The sequence below is a fragment of the Eumetopias jubatus genome, unplaced genomic scaffold, assembly GCF_037043125.1.
Source record: "Eumetopias jubatus isolate StellerSeaLion01/CBP00866 unplaced genomic scaffold, mEumJub1_p1.0 scaffold_2, whole genome shotgun sequence".
Lineage (NCBI taxonomy): Eukaryota > Metazoa > Chordata > Mammalia > Carnivora > Otariidae > Eumetopias > Eumetopias jubatus.
The window spans coordinates 130,708,376-130,735,574 of record NW_028274808.1 but is presented as its reverse complement, the minus strand read 5'-3'; the positions used below and the strand labels follow the sequence as shown (position 1 = coordinate 130,735,574).

Here is a 27,199-nt window from a genome sequence, read left to right as displayed (position 1 = left end):
GTTTTTTCTTACCCTTTGATCTTCGTTTTGGAGGAGCTTCTCAAGTTTCTTCTCATCATGTACTTGATTTATTTTTAATTATTTCTGCTCTTTACTGTTTACCACATATTGCTAATACATTTCTAGGTTCTCTTTTCCCTCCTTATTTCAGCTATTCTTCTATGTCTCTAAACTTGTAATTATAAACCTATTCTGCCCTTACAGGTTCTTACTTACGTTTCAGAGAGGGTTAGTTATGTCCTTAAGCATTTTCTGGAAGAAGATTAGTAATACTACTTTTCTTTCTTTTTTTTTTTTTTTAAAGATTTTATTTATTTATTTGAGAGAGAGAATGAGAGATAGAGAGCACGAGAGGGAAGAGGGTCAGAGGGAGAAGCAGACTCCCCGCAGAGCAGGGAACCCGACATGGGACTCGATCCCGGGACTCCAGGATCATGACCTGAGCCGAAGGCAGTCGCTTAACCAACTGAGCCACCCAGGTGCCCTAGTAATACTACTTTTCAAGTTTTCTTCTGAATCATGTAAAAAGAAACTCTCTGAAATCTGTTTTTACACTGAGTCCTCAGGGTAAGTCATCCTTTCTCTTAGTTTGTAATTTCTCTTTATAGGTCCCAAATAATTCTTTGTGTTCTGTGGTTCCTAAGGAGAATCCATCAATCCAGGCAGGGTCATTACCAACACCCTGGGTGGGTAGATTGTTCCTTGTTTATTTCATCATCCTTTGGCTGTGGGCAGATGCCTGCTCATGAATTTAGATTTTAAGAGCCAATATATGAGTCTGCCCTAGAACAATCTACGATGCATAAATAGGTGCACTTGCTATTTGGTCCAATTTTCTGACTAAGCTGGAGAATCAGGAATAAATTTGTACTTTGTTTTTGTACAGTGTACTCTTGAAAGCGCGCATTATGTCCAGTAATCTTCCTTCCTTTTTTATCATCTCAAATGCTTTAAGTGACTGAGTATCCCAGGGGGATAGCTTTGCATACTAAATGTTCTAGTCTTTGAATAGATGTTGACATAAAGAAGCTAATGGGGGCAGAGAGGTGAAAAAGAATATGCGGCTCAGCTCTGAATAGTTCAGAAAGTAACTTTCTGTTCAGTAGGGAGAATGTCACTCATTTTTCTGGTCGGTGCAGTGGACAGAGGAAGGAATCCAATTTAGTTTTCTTCCCCCCCGCCTTTGTAAAACATCTGACAAGCTCAGATATCAAGAACTCAATATTGAATCCCTAGAGAATTATATGATGAACATTAGCTAAGTTTATAACCATTCTTCAGTATAAAATACTTATACTAGTGGTCTGGTTTAGTGATTTTCAGCTAGGGGTATGCATGAAAATCTCTTATGTGACACTTTTTTCCCCTCAAATTTATTGTGGCAAAACACACATAAAATTTACTATTTAAACCACTTCTTAGTTCAGTGGCATTGAGCATATTTGTGAATTCATTCCATTCATCTCCAAAACTCTTTTCATTTTATAAAACTGAAACCCTGTACCTATTAAACAGTAACTCCCAATTCTCCCCATCCCCCCAGCCCCTAGCAACCACCATTCTCCTCTGTGTCTGTATGAATTTGACTATATTGTACTGCACATAAGGGGGATCATACAGATTTTTTTTGTGACCAACTTATTTCACTTAGCATAAATGTCCTCAAGGTTCATCCACGTCATGTCTATCAGAAGTTCCCTTCTTTTTAAGGCTGAATCAGACTCCACTGTATATATATACTGCATTTTGTTTATCCATTTATCCACTGATGGACACTTGGGTTGCAACCACCTTTTGAGTATTACAAATAATGCTGCTATGAACATGGATGTACAAATATCTCTTTGGGACCCTGTGACCCTGTTTTCAATTTCTCTTCAGCTTTGCCAACGCTTGTTGTTTTTTTCAAAGCAGCCATCCTAATGGGTGTGAGGTGATATCTCATTATAGTTTTATTTTGCATTTCCCTGATGATTACTGATGTTCAGCATCTTTTCATGTGCTTATTGGCCATTTGTACAACTTCTTTGGAGAAACGTCTGTTCAAGTTCTTTTCCCATTTTAAAAATCATTTTGTTGTTGTTGTTGATTTTTTGGAGTTCTCTATATATTCTGGATATTAATCCCTTATCAGATAAATGATTTGCAAATATTTTCCACCATTCTCCCTTTCCTTTCTGTTGAGTCTTTTAATATGATATTAGGTGAGGGGTCAACTCCATGCTTTTGCATGTGAATATCCTGTTTTCCCAGCACTTATTGTAGAAAAGACTATCTCATGATACTTATTGAAAATATGGATACCCAACACCACTCAAAGCTGAGGGTCTTGGCCAGTGAGACCCCAGCATCTTTAAAGTATACAAAGTATGTATCATAATGATGGTGTTATCAAAAAACAGAACATAACAAGTGTTAACAAAAATATGGAGCAATTGGATTCATGCATTAGTGGAAATGCACTTAGAAATGGTTAAGATAGAAAATTGTATGCTATGTGTATTTTGTCACAATTTAAAAAATAATTAAAAATGGTTAAAATGATATATTTTGTTATTTATATTTACCCTCCCACCCCCCAAAAAAGAGCTCCAAAGAAGTTGTACAAATGGCCAAAGAGATGATGTGCTTCCTCAGTTTAGAAATACTGTTCTAGTAAAAAAGGACAAGGGAAACAAATAATTTTAATATATAGTTATTTGTGTCTAAAGACACCCAAATATCTAGTTGACTTTATTATCTGGGGGAAAAAAGTAGATAATCAAGTAAATAGCCTGCTTGTTTGTTGCACTTGTTAATCTACAACAAATATAATGCCTGATATATTGCACTTTTCAAAACTATCCCATCTGATGAGAGATTTTTACCTCAAAATGATAGTTGAGAAAACATACAATAGAGTTAATAAGAAAAAGAAACTATTAAAAAATTTAATAAAGTATGAAAAAAATCATAAACCTACAAATTCTAGCACAAGTTGTTTGGAAAAGTAATCCCCAAAGAGCTATCTAAAAATGATCTATAAGAACTTTTCTACATATCAGGATAGGAGTCGTATGATATAGTTTTCAGATTCCATCTAATGTCAGGTAATGTTTTAATCTCAATTTATCCAAAGCTAAATTTTTCTTCAATGTAAATCTACAGTTAAAAGACTTTCATAAATTAATGATTCCTGGTTTCAAGGAATAAAAATATTAAAATACTAAAGAATGAGTTTCTATTCCAAAAGCTTATTTAGATATAAATCTATCTGATGTTCCTGATACAGGAAAATTAGAAAACACATACTGACACTGACCTTAAGCAATTCCAAATCTGCTAAAATAGTAATTTAGCTTCAATTTGTACCTGGAGTATTAAAACTTGGGCTGAAATTGACAGACTGTCAATTTCAGAGTTTCAATGGAGCACAAAATGAGAAAGAAAAAGCAGAGGAAGATTAGCCCAGTTGCTAAGAGGTAGGTGTTAGGTGAGCAAGGAGCCACCATTCAGAGGCCAGGTGAGCTGTTTAGAGCCTAGTGAATAAGACTGGTTACAGGGATGTAGCTCCCGAAGCGCATTTAGGATTTTGATGAAGCCCAGGCAGAGATGGGCCTTGTATAGAGGCTATATATATGCATCATCCATATATGCAAACTATATGTATAATCCCGGAATCTTTTAAGAAGAAGGAATTCAAGAGTAGAAGTTGGATGGGATGGGACAGGATTCGATGGGATGAGGGCAGCATCTGAACCCGGCCATAAGGAATGTGAAGGTAGTACAGATGAGATGGGCGTCGATAGAGGTGCAGAGGAATGTAGAGTAGGGATTAAGAGCCTCAGTCCCAGTGGAAATAAACAGAGAAATCAAAATCCAAATTTGCAGATACTGAAGACCCAACAAAAAGTAGAACTAGCAACAGATCCTAGCCAGGTCGGACTGGATGACAGGCAAAAGAATTCAGACAGTAACAGGCTGGATGTGGCACGGAACGCATATAGCAAGCTGCTAATCTGAGCAACTGAGGTAGGGGTGCTTTTCTGGGAGTCCAGCGGAGAGCACGAGAGCCCAGGATATGGACATCTTTGCCAAGAATGTTCTTCACCTGAAGTTTGCAGGTTCTTGTCTATTTTGTAGCAATCTTGCTAAGGGTTTCGCGAAACTTGCTCTTCCCTTTCATTTCTTTAATCACTTCAACAGGGTGGGTAATCTCTAATGAGCATCTGGGGAACAATGACACCTACTGTTTGAGCTACTGTAGCTGCAAGTCATCCTGCCACATGAGACGCAGCAAGTACAGATTTGTAGCTAATGTTTCTTTCCTTTGGGGGAAAAAAAAAGGACGAATCGTTCTGGTGAGTTAGGCTAGGGTGGAGAAGTGCTGAAATTACAGAAAACAGAGTTCTTATCACAGAAGATATTTAATCTAGAATGAGAATATATGAGTGCACGTCTATTTATAACAGTCCTACCTTACTACAGAAAAAATTGAAGGCAATTGAAATGTACAGTAGACTACCATGTGGCTCAGCCATGAGTGTTTATAACAGAGAATCGTAATCACAGAAACTGGAATTCTACAAGGTGAAAAGTAGAGCAAGGTAACAATTGAAATGGCCTCTCTGGCTCCCAGTTCCTGCATCCCACTTGCCTTCCCTTAGCCACAGAAAGGGTCTGGAACCTCCACTAGTGCACTGCAGGTCCTCTGCACGCTCTCCATCTCTACACTGCACGTACAGACTCTACCTTCATTATAAATAATGCACCTTGTCTCCACTCCAAGAGCTGGATGCTTGTCGGATGTCCTGTATCTGAATTACTTTATGGATCATCTCTTCTCCTCCCTCTGACACTGGAGCCCTGCTTTGCTCTTATCTTCTGTTTTGATCTGGTCTTCCTGAAGACTGCCCACTCCCAGACCTGCAGACACTGAGTTTTGCCATTCTACCTCATGCTGGACCTTTCAGAATAAACCATCAACTGAATATCCCCCCACTGACCAGCTGTCCCATCCCCATCCCCTCTGCCTGGCTGCCTGTGGCTGGATCTACTTCTGGTGAGTACCCAGCTCAGCTAATGTGTCTCATCTCTTGTTTGGATCTTTCCTCTCTGTCTCCCCCCTGGAAAAAAGCCAAAAACCAAAACCCCAAAAAACCTTGAGCAGTCAACACTGTCAAAATATAATACATATCACTCAATATTCAATATTCCTAGTCAGGAAAGATATCATTTTACAGCTACCAATCACTTTTTACTTTTCAAGGCCACAGTAAATATTATTTCAGATTTTAAAGAGCCAATTTAGTTTTTTGTCATGTTGACAAATTGTTATGAAATTCATGAGTCTTACAGTAACTGCCCTTTCTGAGAATTGTAGGAAGGAAATCTTAATAAAGTAGGAGAGAAAGAAATGGAAGACAAAGAGGCTACAGAAATGAAAGTATATTTAAAACATTTAAGCACTCATTTGTTCTCACTAGAGGTAGTGCAAAAAAATGCACTAGTTTGTAAATTAAATTGTCAGTGGACATGTTATGTTTCTAGTTCAAAAATCTGGAAGAACTTTGATATGAGGAATTCTTAATCTCAGGAAACAAACTGAGGGTTGCTGGAGTTGTGGGGGGTGGGAGGGATGCGGTGGCTGGGTGATGGACATTGGAGAGGGTATGTGCTATGGTGAGCGCTGTGAATTGTGTAAGACTGTTGAATCACAGATCTGTACCTCTGAAACAAATAATGCAACATATGTTAAGAAAAAAAAAGAAGATAGCAGGATGGGAAGAATGAAGGCGAGTAAGTCGGAGGGGGAGACAAACCATGAAAGACGATGGACTCTGAAAAACAAACTCAGGGTTCTAGAGGGGAGAAGGGTAGGGGGATGGGTTAGCCTGGTGATGGGTATTAAAGAGGGCACATTCTGTGTGGAGCACTGGGTGTTATACGCAAACAATAAATCATGGAACACTACATCAAAAACTAATGATGTATGGTGATTAACATAACAATAAAAAAATTAAAAAAAATCTGGAAGAACTTTAATCATAGTTAATAATCATGTATTCTTTCTTCCACTTAAATTCCGTATGTCAGAATAACCCAAGAAGAGTTAATCTCAAAGCCACCATGCAAATAATTTGAAAACAAAACAAAAAGAGCTCCTTCCAAACAGATTCATATTTTACTAATAGATTCTCCCTACTTCATGTCAAGTAGATAATAAAAAAAAAGTTAAATTAACTTGTACCAACTTAGTTCTTACATAATTTCTAAGACTATCACAGAATGTTATTCAGAAAAAGAAACTACATTTGACATTTTAATTTCAGGACAAATAATAATTATTTTTTCATTTATGAAAATAGCTCCATTTAGTTAAAATTTCCAAAACAGTGTCTGCTGGTAACTTCCTTTTTCTGCAACTTTACCTCTCCTATACATGTGGGCTAGTATGCATTTCATTCTTTTTTCCTACTCTCATAATATTTTAGTTTTTATGACTTAACATTGAAAACTCAAGTAGCTTCTACCAAGAGTTATGGTAAATACATTTTCTTTACATTCTTTAACTTTCACTTTGCAAGTACAGAATTTCTTTTTCAAGACATATTAGTCTAAATAATTTAAAAAATCATATTAGAAAATACAATTATGTGTCTCTTAAGGTCTTAAGACTTATAAACCCATTTTTCCCATCAGCTTTTTAAAATTGTTAAAAAAATAAAATTCAATACTATGTAAAACAGACTGATATTATTCAGAGGAATAAAAATAAGACAGTTCTCATTTGTTGGCATGATCTGGTGCTGTAGTCTTCTGTACCGTGTAAAACTTAATTTCCGTTAATATAGGATAATCATTTGTTTGATATTGCTGTATTTACATAATGAATTCCAGAGTCACCATGTACTCAGCAACAACATCCTTATGTGTTTATAGTAGTTGTATAGTTGAGGTAGCCTACAAACCAGAATATGCTGATTTGGTTGGCAGGAAACCAAAGTGAATCAAACGGACCACCATGTTGTCTCAGACTAAAACCTCAAATGTTCTCTTTTGCCACAAGGTGATTATGCAATATGCTTTGAGTTGCTGAAGGGTGGAACAGTACTGAAAAGCAGTTACTTGGCTAAGACTAAAGTCCTATGACACATTTCTGAACTATTGTTGGTCGAATTAAAGCTTAAATCTAACTCTGGGACTATTACAACAAATCAGATTCAGAAATAAACTATGTATCACATATTCTGACATTTCTTTTAAAAAAGTAGATTTCAAAATTGAGGAAAGAGTTAACATCTACTTTGAATTCTGTAAACTCACCTGTTTTAATAGTTGTTATTCTGGCTTCATAAGCTTTAGAAAACAACCCTAAACCCCATGAACTTGCTGAATACTTAGTTTCACACTCCACTACTATACAGAAAATGACCTAACATAGCTGAAGCTTTGTGCTCACACCCCCCCCCACCTGCATATATGCATGGAAGAGAATTTTTAAGATGTAGGTAACAGCGTAATCATTAGGCAGTTTCTGAAATTAAAATGGCTATCTTGACATTTCTGGATTTAAAACAAAATATCTTATTGTAATCTTTTTAGCTCTATTAAATTTAAGATTTCTTAAACCAAAGAGAAAAAAAAACACAGCATGAACAATACGATGAAGGGTTCCAATAAGCTTAGTTGGACCATCGTGTAGAATATTCTATTGAAAAGAATTAAAATGGGCCAATAAACTCAAAGAAACCCTACCCCTCTTCCATTCCCTGTAATAGAACAACAAAAATCAAATAAATACCTCAAATAGAAAGGTGACATAGGTCTTTCATCTTCCTGTGAACTAAAAGGAAAACAAATTTTGTATTAATTTCTGTTAATATTTTAACATATCAATTTTACTAAAACTCTGTTCTTCCTGTCAGAAATTTTATTTTGACACATTAGAGCTAATCTCACGATGGAGTAAAGTTAGTAAAACATACTCTACCTTGGACCTAGCCAAGGTTATTTAATTCTTCGTGGGAGACCATCAAGAGAGGTTTCTCTTCAAGATTAGCCTCAGGCAAAAGTAAGTCACGTCACACTTTCAAGAGGAACCTTTTTACTACCTTATATCTACAAGCCCCATCCAAGTTCCATGTATTATACATAAACCCTTAAAATGATTGCATAATTATCTCAATAAAGTTAATTATAGCTCATTACCACGATGATGAAAGTAAGAAACAGCCAACAAAATATTCCTGTTAAGTATGAACCACTTCAGGAATGATGTCCTAGCAATGAGAGACCTATCAGTAAGCACTACTCTTGCTCTTTGTTCTCTGTAGTTACTCTAAGTATTAACAAGTATGGATAACATGTAAGGACATAAATGAAATTATAGAAATAGTTTACAGTCTTCAACCAACACAATAGTTTACATTCTTCAAAAACAATATGAAGCTTAATATAAAAGTATTTTTAAAAATGTAAGGTATATACAATATTTTTTTTTCCTTTAACATGTGTTTTCCTTCTGACAAATGACTTCAAAGCAAAGACTGAGTCTCTTTCCCTTAGTGTCTGCTGGAGGTCTTTGAACTTTTTTGATTATACATTCATAAAATTTGCTTTTAAACAGCACTCCCTTCAATATATGACTAAGTATCGACCTCTACTAATTACATGCATCATTAAATGGATAAAAGTAGAAATATAAACTATTATTTACTTTTTAAAAGTAAAAAGAAGTTCTAATATTTTCTTCTTGTACCTCTGGTTAATCTTGTACACCACCTGGGGGTGTCCACCACCTTTGGGGAAGCAACCAGATAACTTCAGCTTTCCCTCTCTCTTGGCTTATTATTTATTTATTTATTTATATATTTTTAAAAGACTTTATTTATTTGACAGAGAGAGACACAGCAAGAGAGGGAACACAAGCAGGGGGAGTGGGAGAGGGAGAAGCAGGCCTCCCGCGGAGCAGGGAGCCCGATGCGGGCTGCTGGGATCATGACCTGAGCCAAAGGCAGATGCTTAATGACTGAGCCACCCAGGCGCCCCTATTTTTTATTTTCTAAAGGATCGTTAATGAAAAGAGAAAAGTTTGCTTAGTTGGTAATATTATCCTGGCAAAATCTTACTACACAGTTACACTGTATAACCCATACACACAAACACACCTGTCCTACAAGTTGAAAAGGTCTTAACATTTTAGTTGGAAGATGGCACATAAACTATGACATACTATTTTTCATTCTTGCATGATTTTGGTTTCCAATTCCATTATAGTTTAGCTGTTCTAATGTTTATGTTGCCAAAGACTTTAATGTTTGTAACCAGTCGTGCCAATTCTTCCTAAAGTGATGGGTAAATGATGGATCAGCTTTGTTATCGACTCTAATGTGGTTGGACTGAGGGCACAGCTTAGAGAGTCAGGTTGCAGAGCTGAAGAGTTAGGGGTGACACGTGGGAAACGTCTACCTGGAGCAGGGCTATTACAGGAGGGGACTACTTTAAGCAGAACTGGTACAAGGAGCTTACATAGTGGTTTCAAAAAATTCATTGAAAACCCTGAACAAAACAAATTATTAAAAATACTGGAATTGGGTTTCCTAATCAAGGATTCACTGTCAAAAAAGTACTAATTATGACCAACACCATGCAAAAAGGCTGCAACTAGAAACCTCTAACGATTTTATTATTATAGGAACATTGCCTCCACGTGTTATAAAAGGGGCACGGTACTAAAAACTTTTATGCCCAGAACAGATCCTTAACTCTAACATGTAACAAATTTTAATGAAAATTAACAAGGGTACTTTAGTGAAGATTCAATTAGCAATATGGTTGGTTTCCTTAGAAGTTAGAAGTGCTTTTGGGAGAAGATTTAGATGGTGCAGAGTTCTAAACACAGCTGTTCATATATTTTGGCTAATGTTTATTTTGTGTGCGTGTGCTAAATTTCTTTGTAGCAAACAGAGGCAATCAAAATCAATCCTTTCTTCTTTTACATCTTTTCTCCCTCACACATTTACTCATTAGCCAGGTGCTACTTATTGGGGGCTCCAACATTAATTAACTCATGTAAATCCTCACCAAAACCCTTTCTGGTACTTGCTCCTCAACTTGAGGTAAGTGGGCTCAGAGGGGACACATAACAGATGCAGGTCACACAGCTAGTGATGTGTGAGTTACTGTATTACACGTTAGTCCATTTTTGTCCTTTACCGGCTTCCCTTCAGCCTTAGGCTATCAGAATATGGTGGGATGAACAGGTGAGGAAAACTGATGCAATGGCCAATCTGCACGGCAGCAGCCCTCAGCAAGATCTCGTGGATTTTATATCCCTCACGTCATGCTTCTGATTATAACGACTCTACACTAACCTTAGTCCATTCATAGTGCATGATGACTGGCAGCATGTGGAAAGTGAATATTTTATTAAAATGTACTGGCAGTCTAAGAATGTCTCCTGATAGAAACACAAGTTTTTAATCATAAGCAAGAATTTTTCAGGCTGTATCTGCCTGAAAACAAGGTAAAGTTGTCAGTGAGAGACAGAATCAGAAATTCTTAATTTGGATATGTCCCTTAAGTGTGACTAGTTTTACGTGTTCTAAAAAAAAAAAAAGTGCAGGTACTGCAATTTAAACTAAATGAAACAGATTCAGTACTAGATTTGTTCAATCAGCAGTAGTCAACAGGGCAACAATCCATGCACAGTACTCAAGAACAATATAATTAAAAAAGAGAAGGAAATCAATTTTGATAGTTAATTAGCATATTTCTCTTTTCCTTTTCATGACAGTACCCTTTCCTTGGGTTTTTGTAACTTGACAAGGGTATAAATTTTGAAACAAAATGGAATCAATGCAAATTAAATCAGTTAATTCTAAAAATCAATTTAATGCACTAATTTTAAAGGCAATTTTAAGAAAAAAATGGCTAAGGACAGGACAATTCTTCCAAATAGAACTGAGAAAATAAACTTTTCTACAAAATTTACGTATCAGAATACAAGACATTTGAAAAAAAGTCACCATTTCTACATTTGCACAAAATGGATATTTTACTATTGTTACAGGCCCACAAGCATCTATTTATAGAGGTTATTGATGCCTGTTCCTGGATTTATGTTAATTTAATGGCACATCCAATGATATTAAATGAGTCATAATTTTTGGCCTAAATTTTAAATTGAAAATTCTGATTCATTTTTAATTTTTAAAAATAAGCACAAATACTGTGAATGAAAAAGGGAGTGTGTGTCATGAAATTAAGTCAATGACAAACTCTAATAACTTGGAATTCATTCAATTTCCTCCTTGGTTACTAGTATAAACCCCAGGTTTTAATTAATTTCCTGTTTGTTAACTCTGAATAATGGCCAAGTTTAAGCAGCCAATTAGTTTATCTTTTTTTCCCTCTTTTTTAAATTTGAACATACATTTAGAGATTTGGGCAGCCACCTCACGTATGTCCGGCAGTCAGGTGCTTAATGTCCTCAGACATGTGGTGATATAATCTCTCAAAACAACTGCCTCTGGGAAGAGCATTTAACAAATAGACCCAAGTAACAGTCCAAATCTAGGAAGCTACAAGTGAGAAAGGCAGTAACAGATACTATGTTTTTAGTGGGGTCTTAATCAAATTTATTTATTGGGCTCTATATTGATAAACGCTCAGAAATGAATCACACCTAGACTTACAGTTTTTTCATGAGCTGCACTAATTTATAACCTGAAGCCACAGGATACAATGTCTATCAATTTAATTACACGGCAAGCTAACGGATATCACAAAATGTGTGGCGCTTTCTATGTCTGAGAAAAAACCAAATACTGTTGGGAGAATCCTCAGAGTGTGGTATTCAGAAGGGACTTTCCACAGCTGGATCAAATCACCATTCCATTCAATTCCCTTTTGAACTGTTCTGATAAATGTTCCAATGAGTCCAGCGTTCTAACTGGTTATTGTGGCTGGATACCAAAACCAAAACCAAAACAACAACAAAAACATCATCTGCATACTTAGCTACACACTTAAACTAAATTTTCAAGTGATTTGAGCTAGAAGAAATAGTTTGCAAGTGTTCCTTGAGTACTGAGGAGTACTAAAAAAAAACCCAGGTAAATGCTAAGGATTAGGTTTCATTATGGGAGAAACTAGGAAAATCATCTATGGGGGCTTAACACAAAACAAAGAGCAAAAGGGAGAGACTAAGCTAGGGGGCAAAAGGATACAATTAAAAGTATTAAGTAAGCTTTTCTTCCCCTGGAATTCGAGGTTTTCCCTCATGTTGAGGAGAATTTTCTTAGAGAATGATGAGGTGAATAAAGTTAGTACATTTTCTTTCCTTCCTTCCTCTGCAAAACCCCAAGTGCCACACTTCCTTGAGCATTTTCAATTTATGCCCAGTCCCAGGCATGAACCATGAACCACTCCAATCGGGGAGTGATGGAGCAGCTGGTGTGCTCAGAGTTTTGGGTTGGTCCCATTTAGGGGTATGGAAAAGAAAAACAATCTCCCAGTTCTTTTTGGGAAACAAATGTAAATGTTTTCAGGCTGGCTCTTAGCTAAGGGTTTGCAGCTAAAATTCTGGGGGGACACTTCTGTAGATGTATGCATATACTTTATTGTAAGTTTTGTTTGTTTAGTTGTATTATTTGCATGCTGTGACTAAGAACACAAGGCCTCTCCAGTAGAAATAAAAACAAATTAGTGAAGTTTAAGAGCAAATCAATTTTCCTGACCAAAGGGTTAATGCAAAGAGCTGAAGCTGTTAATATTCACAGGACATGAATTTTTAGCCAACACTAAGAGCTATTATTTTTGAGGCAACATAAACAGACAAAACAAAAAGACTTCCAAAAATTGAGAACTTTTTTCTGAATAAGACAGGAAAATGTTTTTACCACTTTCTTGATCGCCTAGTGGAAATCTGAAATATATTGGTTATGGGTTGAATTGTGTCCCTTCAGAAAGATATGTGGAAGCCTGAACCTCCAGTACCTTAGCATGTGACCTGATTTGGAAATAGGGTCTTTACAGAGGTGATCAAGTTAAAATGAAATCATTAGTGGGCCCTAATTCAGTATAACTGGCGTCCTTATAAAAAGGGAAAGTTTGGACACAAACATAGATATGCACACGGGGAGAACACCATGTGAAGACAGAGTTGTGTCTGCCACAAGCCAAGGAACTCCTAAAAGCCGGGAGGGAGGCCTGGAACAGATCCTTCTCCAGAGCCTTCAGAGAGCACATGGCCCTGCCAACACTGATTTGGGATTTCTGGCCTCCAGAACAGTGAGACAATAAATTTCTGTGGTTTTAAGCCACTCTGTTTGTAATAGCAGCCCTAGGAAATGAATACATCTACTAAATTTTTTTCCCCTTAAATTCAGAAATAAGAACCTGCCTAACAAAGGTGTCTCCATCCTACAAAAAGTTGTCTCTGAAAATTCCTTTATAGACCCACTATGGCTAGAATTGATTTCCAGCAGTGACATGGGGATTTGATTTCCAGGCTTGTAGTAAACTCCCATTCAAATGAACTATCTTCAATAAGTAGTCCAGATACAATATTTAAAAACAAAGTTTTTAAAGAAAAACTTTTGGCTATGTTCCAGTTAGAAACACATTTTACATCTTTATGCATACCCCTAAAATGGACACAAGTTCATGAAATTATTCTTTGTTTGGATATTCTCTTTCTTTCTTTTTTTTAAGTAGGCTCTACACCCAGCATGGAGCCCAACACGGGGGGACTCGAACTCACAACTGTGAGATCAAGACCTGAGCCAATATCAAGAGTCAGACACTTAACCAACTGAGCCACCCAGGTACCCTTGTTTGGATATTTTCTATTGTGTTACATTTTAGTTATGTAAAATTATATAAAATACTGGCCACAACCTGCTACAATGATTTTATGACCACTAATAGGTCATGACCCACAGTTGAAAAACACTGTTCTAAAACACTATGACGATTACACTTCTCCCTTGCTTGATATATATAATGCACGCTCAATGAATGTTGTTGAATTAAGATCTATGTTCCCACAGGACAGAAAGAAAACACTCCTTCTCTGCCCCATTGCCAGAATCAGCTCTGGGCCAAAGAAGTACAGATTTTTGTCTAGTCTGGATGGCAGAGAAGCATAGAGAGGAAGTGGTCCCAGATAAATCTAGTAGTGGGCATGACAACATAGTTCCAGAAAGCCTTGGGGAAGTTGACGGAGTACTTCTAAGTCTCTTTTAAATGTTCTTTTCCTGGTTAACTCGGGGACACATGGTTTCTTTGGATTCCTCCCGATTTTATGACTGTGGCATTCTCTATCAACCTGCGTCCTGTCTTTCAGATTCAAAAAACATACCTGGAGGGAACTAATTAACATCTCATTCTATTTCAGCCCCATCCACCTAACTGCTTCCATCTCTGGATGCCCTTCTGATGAACATCATTCAGAGACTTGAGGGGAGAGAGGGTGTACACAATCAGGGAAGAGCCTCTCATCAGGGAGGGGTAGGTTCCTTCCTCTATCTTCTATTGTGTCTCTCCTTACAAAGTCAGGAGTGAAGCAGAACTACCCGCTGACTGACACAGCCAGGAGGCTCACACTGCACCTCACAGGGGATCTTGGCTGCAGACATGTGTTAAAGTCACAAAACGGAATTCCTTTTAAATACGGAAGTCATGTTAACAAGCCAGCTGCTCTCAAAGAACTTTATCCCTTATCCCCACATTTGGTCAATCACCAAATTGTGCCGATTCTACCTAAAAAAAAAAAAAAAAAAGAAAAAAGACAAGTCTCTTGAACTTGATCTTTCCGTTTCCACTGTCTTCGTCTTTCCCAGAGCCAGTACTCTTTCCCTGCCACACATGCCCGTTTATCTTTAATATTCCACCAGGTTCATACTCTTAACTTAAAAGCCTCTCCCACTTCCCCATTGCTTTGGGATAAAATCCAAATGTCTAAATCTGGCACATAAGGTCCCTCCCAATCTGAGTCTAGCATACCTCTGGAGACCACTCCCTACACTTTTGTCAGTCTTCCTCTTTTGTACGTGCTGTTCCCTCTGTCTTAAATCCTTCCTTCACCTCTCTCTGCTTAGAAAATATTTCATCTTTCAGCTCAAGTGTCATCTAATCTGCAAAGCCATCTCCAGCACCCTGGAGAGGGAGATGCTTCTTCTTCCAGGCTCTGATAAACTGTTTATAGCTATAAATGAGCAACACAACACCAGAATTCGAGTTCAGACGCTTGCCTCACTTCCTGGATGTGTCTTTATGTTTGTACCACCACTAGCACCTAGCAGGGTACTAGAATACTCCAGGTGCTCAGTAAATGGCCAGGTAAAATTAGCATCATCAAGACTTTGCTGACTGCTAATGCTACTCTTTGATATAATATTTTGAAAACATGTACTCTTTATTATTTGTAAAATTGGGCCAGCTAGAAGCATTTTCAGATATGTGCATATTGATTGTTTTAAGTTATCCTGTTTCCTATTTAAAACTTAATGAAATTGCAACTATGCCATGGGTTTTCTCCCATCCTTAAAGACAAGAAATTAATTTCTTTTCTTCAGCAGCACAATTGAGGTGCGGGTTCTGCCCCTATGCCAGTAATGTAAACGCTGTACTTTCTGTGTGTAGAGTGAACCCAGAAAAGGATGTGTTCAGGCAAGGTAACATGGCCTTGCCACACACTCTGTTTGTTCTGGCTTGAGAGCAGGAAAAGAAAATTATTTCACTTCACTGCAAACCCAAAGGTTGTTTGGGGCTTACAGGAATTTTTGGTTTAGTCACAAAACTATTTTCAAGGCAGCTGGAAGCTTTCATTTGTCTTTGAGATTCTTGTTCAGAAAAGTGATGTTTATCCTTGATTGCCTTAGGGAGGCAATACTTTAGAATGCTACATACAGTCATTTTCTTCATGGCACAGTTGATATTAGTTGATGAAAAAATATCTTTAGAACATTAATAAATACGTTAAAACATTTTCTAATCTTTAGTTAAACAAACTCAAAAGAATATGAGGATACATGCAGGAGGGAAGAAGAAAAGAGTAAGTTATTTTTACTAACTTTTAAAAAATAATTACCATTAGGGCACCTGGATGGCTCAGTCATTAAGCGTCTGCCTTTGGCTCAGGTCACGACCCAGGAGTCCCACATCAGGCTCCTTACTCAGCAGGGAGTCTGCTTCTCCTTCTCTCTCTGCCCCCCCAACTTGCCTGTGCAGTGCTCTCTCTCTCTCTCTCTCAAATAAAGTCTTTAAAAAATTACCATTATAACATTATTAGTGGTTTGTTAATATAGTTTTTATTTAACAGATATTTCCCAAACTGTAAAGTCTGAAAATGGATTTCTCGAGGGAGACAAAAATATGCAGAAAGCAATGCAAATTATCGTCTCATCTTTCCCCTAACAAACCCTTCCTCTGCCAGATACAAGGGCTCATTCAGTATTTTTTGAGTGGCTACTATGCATCAGAGCCAATGAGGGGTGCTGCTCAGGCTAATAAGATATGGTCTAAATCCTTACAGAATTTATAGACCAGGGAGAAACAGAAACTTGAAATATGATAATGACTATGAAAAAAGGATACACAGCTACCATGTGTTGAGGGCTCACCATAGTAAGTCAAGGCTTTGGGCTAAGAGCTTCATAGACATTTCCTCAGTCGATCCTCAAAGACACCCTTGGAGAGAGGTATCACTAACTGGATTTTCTCAGATAAGAAAAACAAGTCTTGGAAAGGGTAATTCACCAGCGGGAGGCCACAGAGGCAGGCAGGGCTGAGATTCAAATCCAAGTGTGTGGCAGCCAGAGCTCCAGACCTCACGCTCAAGCCCCTCGCAGTCTGGCAGGTTAGGTGACATGAGTGACACTGGGAATGGGTTTTGAGGGTCATGGAGGCATTATTAGGAGGACGGGAATGGACAGGGAACTCTTTAACAAAGAGAAGACACCGTGTGAAGGCAGGAGTTGGCACGCAGGGAGCTCAGCCCTGTGGACGTGGCAGGGACGTGCCAGGCAGAGGCACCCGGGCCAGGCAGCCCTGGACTTTCTGCTCAGTCAAGGAACTGAAAATGAATGAGAGTCACTGATAAAAATACTACACAGTGTATCAGTGGTCTACTCTGGCTGGCTGCTGGTTCCTAATCTTGGTTTCAGGGGCTATTTTAATCTAGACGGTGAAGTTTTATTTCTTTCCATGATCATTTTGGTGACAGCAAAATACTGATATATCATCTTAAGCTCTTTCTAAACCCTTAACTTTTTCTAGCGTTTTAATTCCATCCAATATGATCTGAGTAAGGCAGTTCAGTTCTTTGTTTTTATTTCCATTAAGTTTTCTGATTTTTGTTCTTACAGTTGATGAGAAAATACATGATTTCCTGACCCCAAACCTTAAAGGTTTTATCAAATGTATCCTGTGTCTCTGCTCCCCCCCCCCCACCCAGTATTTTTATTTCTTAGGTATCTTAATTTTGGAAATCGACTTCTTGGGCTTCCTACTCTTCCTTCCTCCCTCCCTCCCTCCTTCTCTTTCTTTCTCCCCCCCTCCCTTCCTTCCACCCCTCCCCAACTATTTCCCGTTAATATGCCAACCTTATGTGAGAAGTAAAAGCAGTTTCCACATCTGGCTTTGTGACAAGCTGCCCAAGGGTTATAATGCACTGTCCAGATGAGGCAAATCTTTAGAGATAGAAAGTAGATTAACAGTTGCCTAGAGTTGGGATAGGGGGATTATAGGGAGATTGATGGTTGTTTTAGTCAGTTCGGGCTCTTCTAACAAGATACCACAGATGGGTGGCTTGAACAATAGAAACATTTACTTCTCACAGTTCTAGAGAAGGGAAGTCTAAGATTATAGTGCCAGCATAGTCAGGTTCTGGTGAGAATTCTCCCTGGCTTGCTGGCTGCCGACTCCTTGCTATAGTCCCTTTGGTGGGGGGGGGGGGGGATGGGAAGGAGTGAGCCCTCTGGCCCCCTTATCTCCTTGTAAGGACACCAATCCTGTTACGGGAGTGCCACCTCTATGGCCTCATCCAAACCTAATTAGACCCCAAAGGTCCCACCTCCAAATACCATCACACTGGGGATTAGAACTTCAACATATAAATTTTTGGGGAACACATTCAGCCCACAATAGGGGTTGACAGGGTTTCTTTGGGTAATGAAGATATTCTAAAATTGCTTGTAGTGATGGTTGTACAACCTTATGAGTATACTAAAAACCATTGAATTGTATACTTTATGTAGGTGAATTACATGGTTATGTGAATTATATCTCAAAAATGCTATTATCAAAAAAAGTAATTTCCAGTTCTTCTTAAAGAACAAATAATCCTTTTAAAAGGTTTTATACGGTACAAACTATTTCTTGGCCATTCATTCTGATCATCACATAGATATATAATTATCATAGGAAAAAAGGCAGGGTAGCAGGTTTTAAGAGTTTCAAGAAATTTGATTCCATAGTATTTTTTATTTATTTTTAACATTTACTTTTTTTTAAGATTTTATTTATTTGACAGAGAGAGACACAGTGAGAGAGAGAACACAAGCAGTGGGAGTGGGAGAGGGAGAAGCAGGCTTCCCGCCGAGCAGAGAGCCCAATGCAGGGCTCGATCTCAGGACCCTGAGATCATGACCTGAGCGGAAGGCAGATGCTTAATGACTGAGCCACCCAGGCGCCCCTCCACAGTATTTTTTTTAGAGATTTATTTATTTGAAAGAGAGAAAAAGAGAGAGAGAGAGAGAGAGAGAGAGAGAAAATTTTTCCAGCAGACTCCCTGCTGAGCATGGAGCCTGACTTGGCGCTCCATCTCATGACCCTGAGATCATGACCTAAGCTGAAATCAAGAGTCAGACACTTAACCTACTGAGCCACCAGGTGCCCCAATTTTAATGACATTTTTAATGTTTTTAATGACACTTCCCGCAAACCATTCTTCAGGTCACTTTCCAATATTCATCCAATGAAGTGGAATACCATGCTAGAGCATCACCTTCACTGTGTTAAACAGTCTTGCATTCAAGGAATTGAAAGCCACTGCAAGTATAAAAATTAAAAAAAAAAAAAAACAAGAGAAAAGCAATATACTACTCTTTATATCTGAGTAGTTTTTTTTTTTTAAGATTTTATTTATTTATTTGACAGAGAGAGACACAGCGAGAGCAGGAACACAAGCGGGGGCGGGGGGGAGGGAGAAGCAGGCTTCCCACCGAGCAGGGAGCCCGATGCAGGACTCGATGCCAGGACCCTGGGATCATGATCAGAGCCAAAGGCAGACACTTAATGACTGAGCCACCCAGGTGCCCCTGTCTGAGTAGTTTTATCATTTACAAAGAACTATCATATTCTTTAACTCTCAAATTGCCCCCATAAGTAAGTATGTCAAGCATTGTCATCCCATTTCATAGATGAGGAAAATGACCTGACCAAATTCATATGGCTATCTAGCTGTCAGTATCTGGATATGTTTTTTGGATAGCAAGTTTACTACCCTTCCACTGCTTTCTCCACTGCTTTGTGAATACCCAACACCTCTACTTTTTCCATGGTTTAGACGGGGTGATCTCTGTAAAATTTAAAAATGTCCTCATCTTAGTTCATAATATCTTTTTTATTTTCTTTATTTGGAGTAATTAGCAAATATGTAGACTCTAGAGAATCTGTAACCGTCCTATGACAGTAGAGCCCGCAGAGATCTTATTTGTTCAAATATAGACTAGATTAGTGATGAACTCTAAGTTTAGATACACAACCCCTTAAGGGTTAACCCAGATTTGCTGTGAGGCAGCTTTTAACTCCCTCTTAGACTTTCTCTGTGGAGGGAGCGGGAGGGTGGCATGAGCAGGGAGTGCTATTCAAGTGTCAAGTTAGGAATAATAACAGGTTTATAGATAAATTAACTGGTGGTGTCACCACCACGGCAGTAGAGGGCTCTCTAACACTACACAGAAGATACACAAGCAGGCCCATTATTACCTGGGGTGTTTCCTGGTTAACTCCCACATCATCCCCATGTTACCAGTTTTCTTGTTTGCAAAAGGTTATTCTAATAACCAGTACTTAGTAAGACCAGATGAATTCTGCTGATAAGAGGTTTCAGTGAAGTTTTCCCCCCGCTGGGTCCTTAATACATGTTAATTAATCCTGTTGCTCTGTGTCTTCTCAAAAGAGCCACTGCAATTTGAAATTATGATGTATTTCACCATCATAAAAGAAGGAATCAGTAACATATATTGAATATCAAAATCTGATAGATGGAGTAATGAACAAGAAAAGTACATAAATGTTCTTAATCTCAGTTTCCCACTTTGATAAGTAAACCAAGGAAAGAACAGGATGCTAACACATGAAAGCAGATGCCAATGCATTAAAACCAAAGGAATCTAAATTAATCACCAGGGTTCCTAACTTCATCTTCCATCATCATTCTTTGTGGATATAAAGTGAGTTAGTGGCTAGTGGAAAGTTAACCTAGCAAATCAAAGTACTGTTGTGAAAGTTGAGTTTTGTCATAGACATAAGACTCAGGGTTAAGATTTGTTTCCTAGCCTATCGAAGTCTTTCTATACATAAAATAGAGATCCTACCTACAGACCCACAAAATATAAGGAAAAAAGTCCCCTGGGATATAAATCATGCAAAGAGTCTGAGGTATAAGTAAAGCCTGCAATCTGATAAAACATACTATCTCTTTAGTGACAAAAGGTAAACCTAGTCACCTGAGAAAAGAAAACCTTTTTTTTTTAAGTAATCTTTACGCCCAACGTGGAACTTGAACTCATGACCCTGAGATCAAGAGTCACATGTTCTACTGACTGAGCCAGCCAGGCGCCCCAAGAAAACTTATTTCAATTCTTAATTTAATATGGTTTCCCCATTTACCTCTGATATTATTTTATTTCTTTGGGGGAACTTTTTCAGATGGCAAGAATATCTATATAGCGCTATGGTGTATTGAGTTTTATCCTTTGGTATAAGAAGTACATATAGATATTTTAGTTTCTTAAAAATAATGACAGTCTAAACAATTCAATAGATATGAAATAAGATCCCATCTTTAAGCCATTTAAAGTAAATTGTAAGAACTGAGTTCCTCACTTCACAGAGGGTCACATTCTAAACATTCAACCTCTGCAGTTTTTTCTAAAGATCATGAGTTTCTAAACCGTCAACTTCATCCTTGAAGGTCTACAAATTACATTAGGTAATAAACAGATGGCAAAATACATTAAAGGGAACCAAAGTATTTATTTTATCCTTCGATTTCAACCACGTGTAATTCTCACCTCAATCACAGATTAGCAGTAACAAATTTATCTTCTACATACTTTCACAATATGCTAAGAAAGGCTAAATAGTCACTCATGGAAATTGTAAGCTAAGCAGACATTAGGGTAAAAACATGCCCTCTGATAAGATCATACACATATGAGGTTAAATAAAACACAGGGTAATATTATCCATGTAGGCACATCTCTATTATTATGCTAATCATACTGTCCATTACTGAACTCACCACATGTGTTGTAATTGTCTGGTAGTGTGATTGCATCCGCACTAGCATGTGACCTCTTTGAAGCAGAGCTTGTGTCTTAATTACCTCAGTATCCCTGGTAGTACAAACTGTTTAATATATTCAACAATATTGTAAGCATGCTTTATTGTTTTTTTTAATTAATTAATTTATTTGAGAGAGAGAGAAAGTGAGAGAGAGAATGGGGCAGACGGAGAGGGAGAGAGAGAGAGTGAGAGAGAATCCAAGCAGTCTCTGTGCTGGACGTGAGCCCCACACAAAATTCCATCTCATGACCCTGAGATCACGACCTGGGTGGAAACCAAGAGCCGGACACTTAAAACAACTGCACCACTGAGGTGCCCCTAAGTATGCTTTGTTCTAACAGGTAACACTTAACACCTAGTAGATGAAAGCGTGGATTATGAAAAAAAAAACACTTATAAAATCATGATATTAAAGATGTTATTTGGGGACATTGAGTAGTATAGTGTTAGATTCTTATATATACCTGCTGTCAATGGCTTTACACAAGCTATAATCATTAACTAGAGTTTAGATAAAGTGTTTCCCTGAGTGTGTGGACCATTTGTGTCAGATTTGCTTTCAGGAAGCTTGTTAAAATGTATTTACTTTCTCTGTCACACCCAGATTCAGATTCAGTAAGTCTAGGGAAAGAGGGCAGCTTATTCCTATAAGCTGATTTAAAAAAATTAGTTCCCCAGGTAATTGTCATGCACTTAAAGTATGAGAAGCATTGGCCACTCTGCTCAGTACAAATAGGGAACAAGAATTTAACTGATATTTCGAGCTATTCTTTTACTCACCCACTTTTAATTCAGTTTCTAACCCCTTACTGCTCTATAACAGAATTGAGCAAAGCACTCACGCCATCAGTCAGCATGCATACCACAAGGCTCCGCAAACTTCATGCTTCAGGCAGCATTAACAGAGGGGGCAGTTGGCAACAGTCATCATTACTAGAGACTCACAGAAATCCTTAGCCTAAGGTACCGAACTGGGTTTGGAAGAAGCAATTACATATGGGAACAGGAAAGTTTTCTGCATAGGCACCCAAATTCACAAGAGATCCTTAAGAAAGAGAACTACACAAACCTGCTCCTTGCCTTCAGGAGGTTTATAGTCAAAGGCAGACATAGGCTGTAAGTGAAGACTGCAGGGTAATCAATCAAATCAAATTCTCAGAGCCAGAGAGCAGTGAATGCACCAATCAGCATTCTTGAATGCAAATTAAAATTATTCCTCTTACATAGGCTTACTGATAAGGACTAACAATGCAAAATAATTCTGGAGGAAATTATGCTAATTCGATTTCTGCTTTCATTAACTCACTAAGCAGTATTTTAGTGGTATAAAGATCTATTTTCTTAATAGTTATATTATCAAGAAGCTTATCACAGAGTCCACTAATAGCCAATATTATTCTCTAGAAAATGATTGCTTAAGACCCTTAAGACTGAAGTCATTGTAAGAAAAACAAGTCCCCAACTTTAAAGTTGGAAACCAAATCAAGTCTCCAAAAAGTGTACATTAGTTTTAGTCTGTTGGCACACTTCAAGAATGTGGCCCTTTCCACTGGGTTAATATAGAAAAGTGTCAGATCTATCCATAAACCACTGTCTGTTTCCTTGGGTTATTGATTTTTAGAAAAGGAATTCCTGGGACACCCCATCAAGTTCCCATTGCAGTGCTCTTAACATTAGAGTGGGAAAAAAAACCACCACACTGGTCTCTGTCACAGTATCCATCTGCAGGAAACACCCTGCAAATAAACACTGAATTTTTGTTAACCTTATCTTCACTGTTGAAACATGAACATTCAGTAAAATATTGGTGGCATGGTTTTTAAAACTGAAATTCATTTTTGTTTAGATTTTTTTCAGTCATATAAACTGTAATTACCACTTGATTTTTAAGATCATTTTCACTAACAAAACCCTTTGTAGTTTTCTTAAAGGAAGCATTTATATGGAATCAAATGGCACTGCACGCAAAGCGGTTAAAGTTGAAGTATAATAATACGACTGGCAAAAGTAATTGTAAAAATCATAAAACGTGACCTGGGGCAGCTCTGAGACTTCCTCTGTGCCTCAGTTTTCCTATTGTGAAGCTGGAGGATGGGGCTCCAGTCCTCACAGAGGTGACTTCCAGCTTGACCACACTCTAGGATACATTATTCACTTATTCATTCACCAGCAGTATTGTTGTTGTTGAACAAACCCCTTTGTTTAAATTTACCTTTCTCTGCTTTGGTATAACTCCTCTACCCCGCCCTCCACAGTCCATACTACAATCATTAGCGAACAAAACAGAACCGTGTGCTCAGTCATTCTTACATAGCAGTTTTTTTAAAAGGTGTCATTTGTGTAATAAATCTATCTAGAATTATTTATGGGAAAATTCTGACCTTCGCATTATTGTCCATGTATTGTAATGTACTTATTGACAGAAAATCCTTGCTTAGATCTGGACTCCAGAAGGGAGAGATCCTAACATGCATTTTTACAAGGTCTCTAACCTATGAACATCCTATCAGATGAGCCGAGAGCTTGCCACAGCTTCACAACACTGCTAAGGAGCTGATTCAGGTTTTTGATAAATCTGTTCTATACACTCCTTCCGAGGTCAGAGATATTTTGTTACGCGTATTTTCATTCAAGGGAGGAAAGAACGGAACACAACAAAATCAAGTGAGAAGCACAAGAAGTTGGACATCGGTGTCAGTAAAAGCAGCAGTATTAATAGTCACATTCTTCTGCTCTTAGGGCAGGACATCGGGTGCGACGGGCTCTACACGTTTGCAGCACACTCCTCCTAGATGCCAAGTACTGGCAAAGTTACATGGTTTCATACTACTCAGAAAACAGAGAACAGAATAAAATCAAACAAACAGGAAAGAGTACTACCTTTGCAGAGGCATGATTTCACAGGCCATCCTTGTAGATGAATTTGCCAGGGACCCTCACAACTGGCTCGTCCACGCCACCTTGGCCGTCCGTGCAGGAAACGTCTCCTCACGGTGGCGGCGGCGGCGTTGGCGGTGCTGGGCTCGGGGCGTGAGGCTGAGCCTCACAGCTGGAGCGGCAGCTGACCCTGCAGTTAGCCCGCGTGCTGCGGCTCCGGCCGCCAGACTTCTTCAAGCAACGCTCTCTTCTCGGCTGCCTCCCTACATTGACGCTGCAGTCCACTTTGACCTTTTGTTCCCGGGAAGCGGCCGGACCCTCCAGCCAATCAGCGGAGCTGCTGCCGTAGCGCTTCAGGGCGCTTTGGCTCGGGCTCCGGCTCCTGCCGCCGCTCCTCCTCCTCCTTCTGCTTCTCAGCGGGCTTGCCTAATTCTGGTAACTCGAAACTCTGCTCTTAGCAAATCCACAGACAAGCTTGTCTGGGGAGAGCAACCAATAACTGCAGCAACAGCAAAGAGTCCCTTACCTCTCAGTGTTGCAGAGACTGCCAAGGGGGAAATCCATTTGTCAAGGAAAGACACTGCCTATGAAACTAAAGGTTTCCGTGACAGAAGGCAAGAGCTAAACTCCATCCCCTCTCTTCCGTTAAACAAACAAACAAACAAAAAAACCAAACCACTGGCATTGGAAGGCACGATACTTTTCTAGAAGGAAGGCATGTTTCTAGACCCTTGCCCTACCCACATTTATTTCCTGCTGATGTTTGTTTACACTGCAATGGTTACTAGTCACTGGTGACATCACCCAAGGCACGTAGCTCACACTTCTGGGGAGAATACATGTCATAAGATTGTCCAGCTTCTCAAGGGATCAAAGCGTCTACTCCCATGGAAGTTATTTCAAATTACTATCTCTGCATTTTATCTTTAAAAAATTGAATGTGTTTATTTGCATAATCATTTCCCTCTAAGAACATCAACAGCATGTTTTGGTTGGTTCTTTATGTATTTATCTAGTGATCTATTTATCTAGCTATTTATTTTTTACAAGTAACACCAAATCAATTTTTCCATAAGGTCTGCTAAATGCCTGTTAATTAGCCGACCTTCCCTTGCAGTTTCTGCTTCAGTACGGAATACGAAAGCGTTATTCTGAGGATCATAATTGCTAATCCATAGATTCCATACATTGTAAGAACAGTTAGACGTACATTTTAAAAAGATTTCTTTCACATCATGAGGGCTGCAAGGAGTTATAAGAAAGCCCAGAGCATGGCTTTTCGTGGAAGAAAGGGCAGAGGGCTAGAGTCCATGGTGTTGAGAAACAGTGCGGGCTTACTGGTCCTAAAGGTAGCCTTCCTCCCCTGTAGTTTTTCCCAGTTTTTTTTTCACAGACCACTCGTAATTCTGAATTTAGAACACAAAGTCCTATTGTGTGTCCTTTTCTTTATTATACCTGCTAATAAAAACATTAAAGGACTAAATCCTTTACCATATTTATGAAAATGGATTAGTCATCCTGAAACTTGTGTTCAGATATTAAAATAGAATATTAATAACTAAAATCAGCCTTTTAAAACAGTAGAAGTTGACTTAAGTCCAGAACTTACTTTAATTGAAATGAACATATTCTTTTTTTGATACTAGATTTGAAAATTCTAATTTGATTCTACAACTTAGTTCTGTATATTTGCATAAGTTTATTTTTCAAAATGCCTTTACATCTTACCGAATACTTTGACAAACTGCTTCAGTTAGAAAAGCACGATTATGTACCATAACATCTACTTCATTGATGAGTACGGTAGGCACTTGAAAATTAAGTAATTTGTTCAAATTTACATAGGAAGTCAGTGGCAGAACAGAAACTGGATTCAGAGCTCCTCAGGTCCGCTCCGGAATTCTGTCACCTCATACTGCTTACTGTATTCTGTATGTATATGAGTTTTTAAACATTTTGTCAGATACAGATAGGTTTAGAAATACAGCTGGCCACTGAACAACACAGGTTTGAACTGTGCAGGTCCACTCACACAGATTTTTTTTTTCTTTTCTGATAATATAGTACAGCCCTGAAAATGTATTTTCTCTTCCTACTGATTTTAATAACATTTTCTTTTCTGTAGCTCCCTTTATTGTAAGAATACCGTGTGTAATACATCTAACACACAAAATATGTCAGCTGACTATTCAGGTTACTGGTAAGGCCGTCAGTCCACAGTGTGCCATTAGTAGTTTAGTTTTGGGGGAGTCAAAAGTTGTACATGGTTTTCAACTGCACAGGGGTTGGTGTTCCTAACCTTCATTGTTCAAGGGCCAACTGTAGTTATAGTTCAAATGACAGAAGTAATATTTTGTCTTCTCTGAATTTTACAAACACATCAATACTAAATGGCTAAAATGAGTTCAACAATAAAGGACCCAGCATCATAAAAATATGCTAAATTAAACTACAGTTTACATTCGATATATACTAAAGGTGAAATATTGATGAATAGGGGCATTCAAATTTTAACATCTAATTCCACTTACACTTCCTGATAAATTAAGTCTACCTATCAGCATTCCTCTAATGTGCCATATTATTAGTGAGATGTCAATGGTTATTTTTAAAAATTACCAAATGCTGTAACTCAGTAATCACATGCCTTTTCAAGTTTCATCATTTATTTATATAACAATTCTTCCTCTTTTGGACTCTCGGGTTTCTTTCCTGGGCATCACGTGATGATCATTTAGGAATCTGTACCTGGACCACAGCA

The 27,199-nt window shown here is 38.2% G+C and overlaps 1 protein-coding gene across 1 annotated transcript in view; it reads right to left on the bottom strand.

Annotated features, from left to right (window-relative positions):
* The window catches only part of LOC114220139 (protein FAM13A), a 103,587-nt gene extending 78,997 nt beyond the window's left edge, over positions 1-24,590 (bottom strand). The window contains exons 1-2 of the mRNA XM_088021109.1: positions 24,442-24,590; positions 7,784-7,825 (exon numbers count right to left, since the gene is read on the bottom strand). Of these exons, the coding sequence (XP_087877235.1) occupies positions 7,784-7,825; positions 24,442-24,470 (71 nt within the window). The 5' untranslated portion in view covers positions 24,471-24,590. The remainder of the gene's footprint in view (positions 1-7,783; positions 7,826-24,441) is intronic.
* Between the last annotated feature and the right edge of the window lie 2,609 nt (positions 24,591-27,199).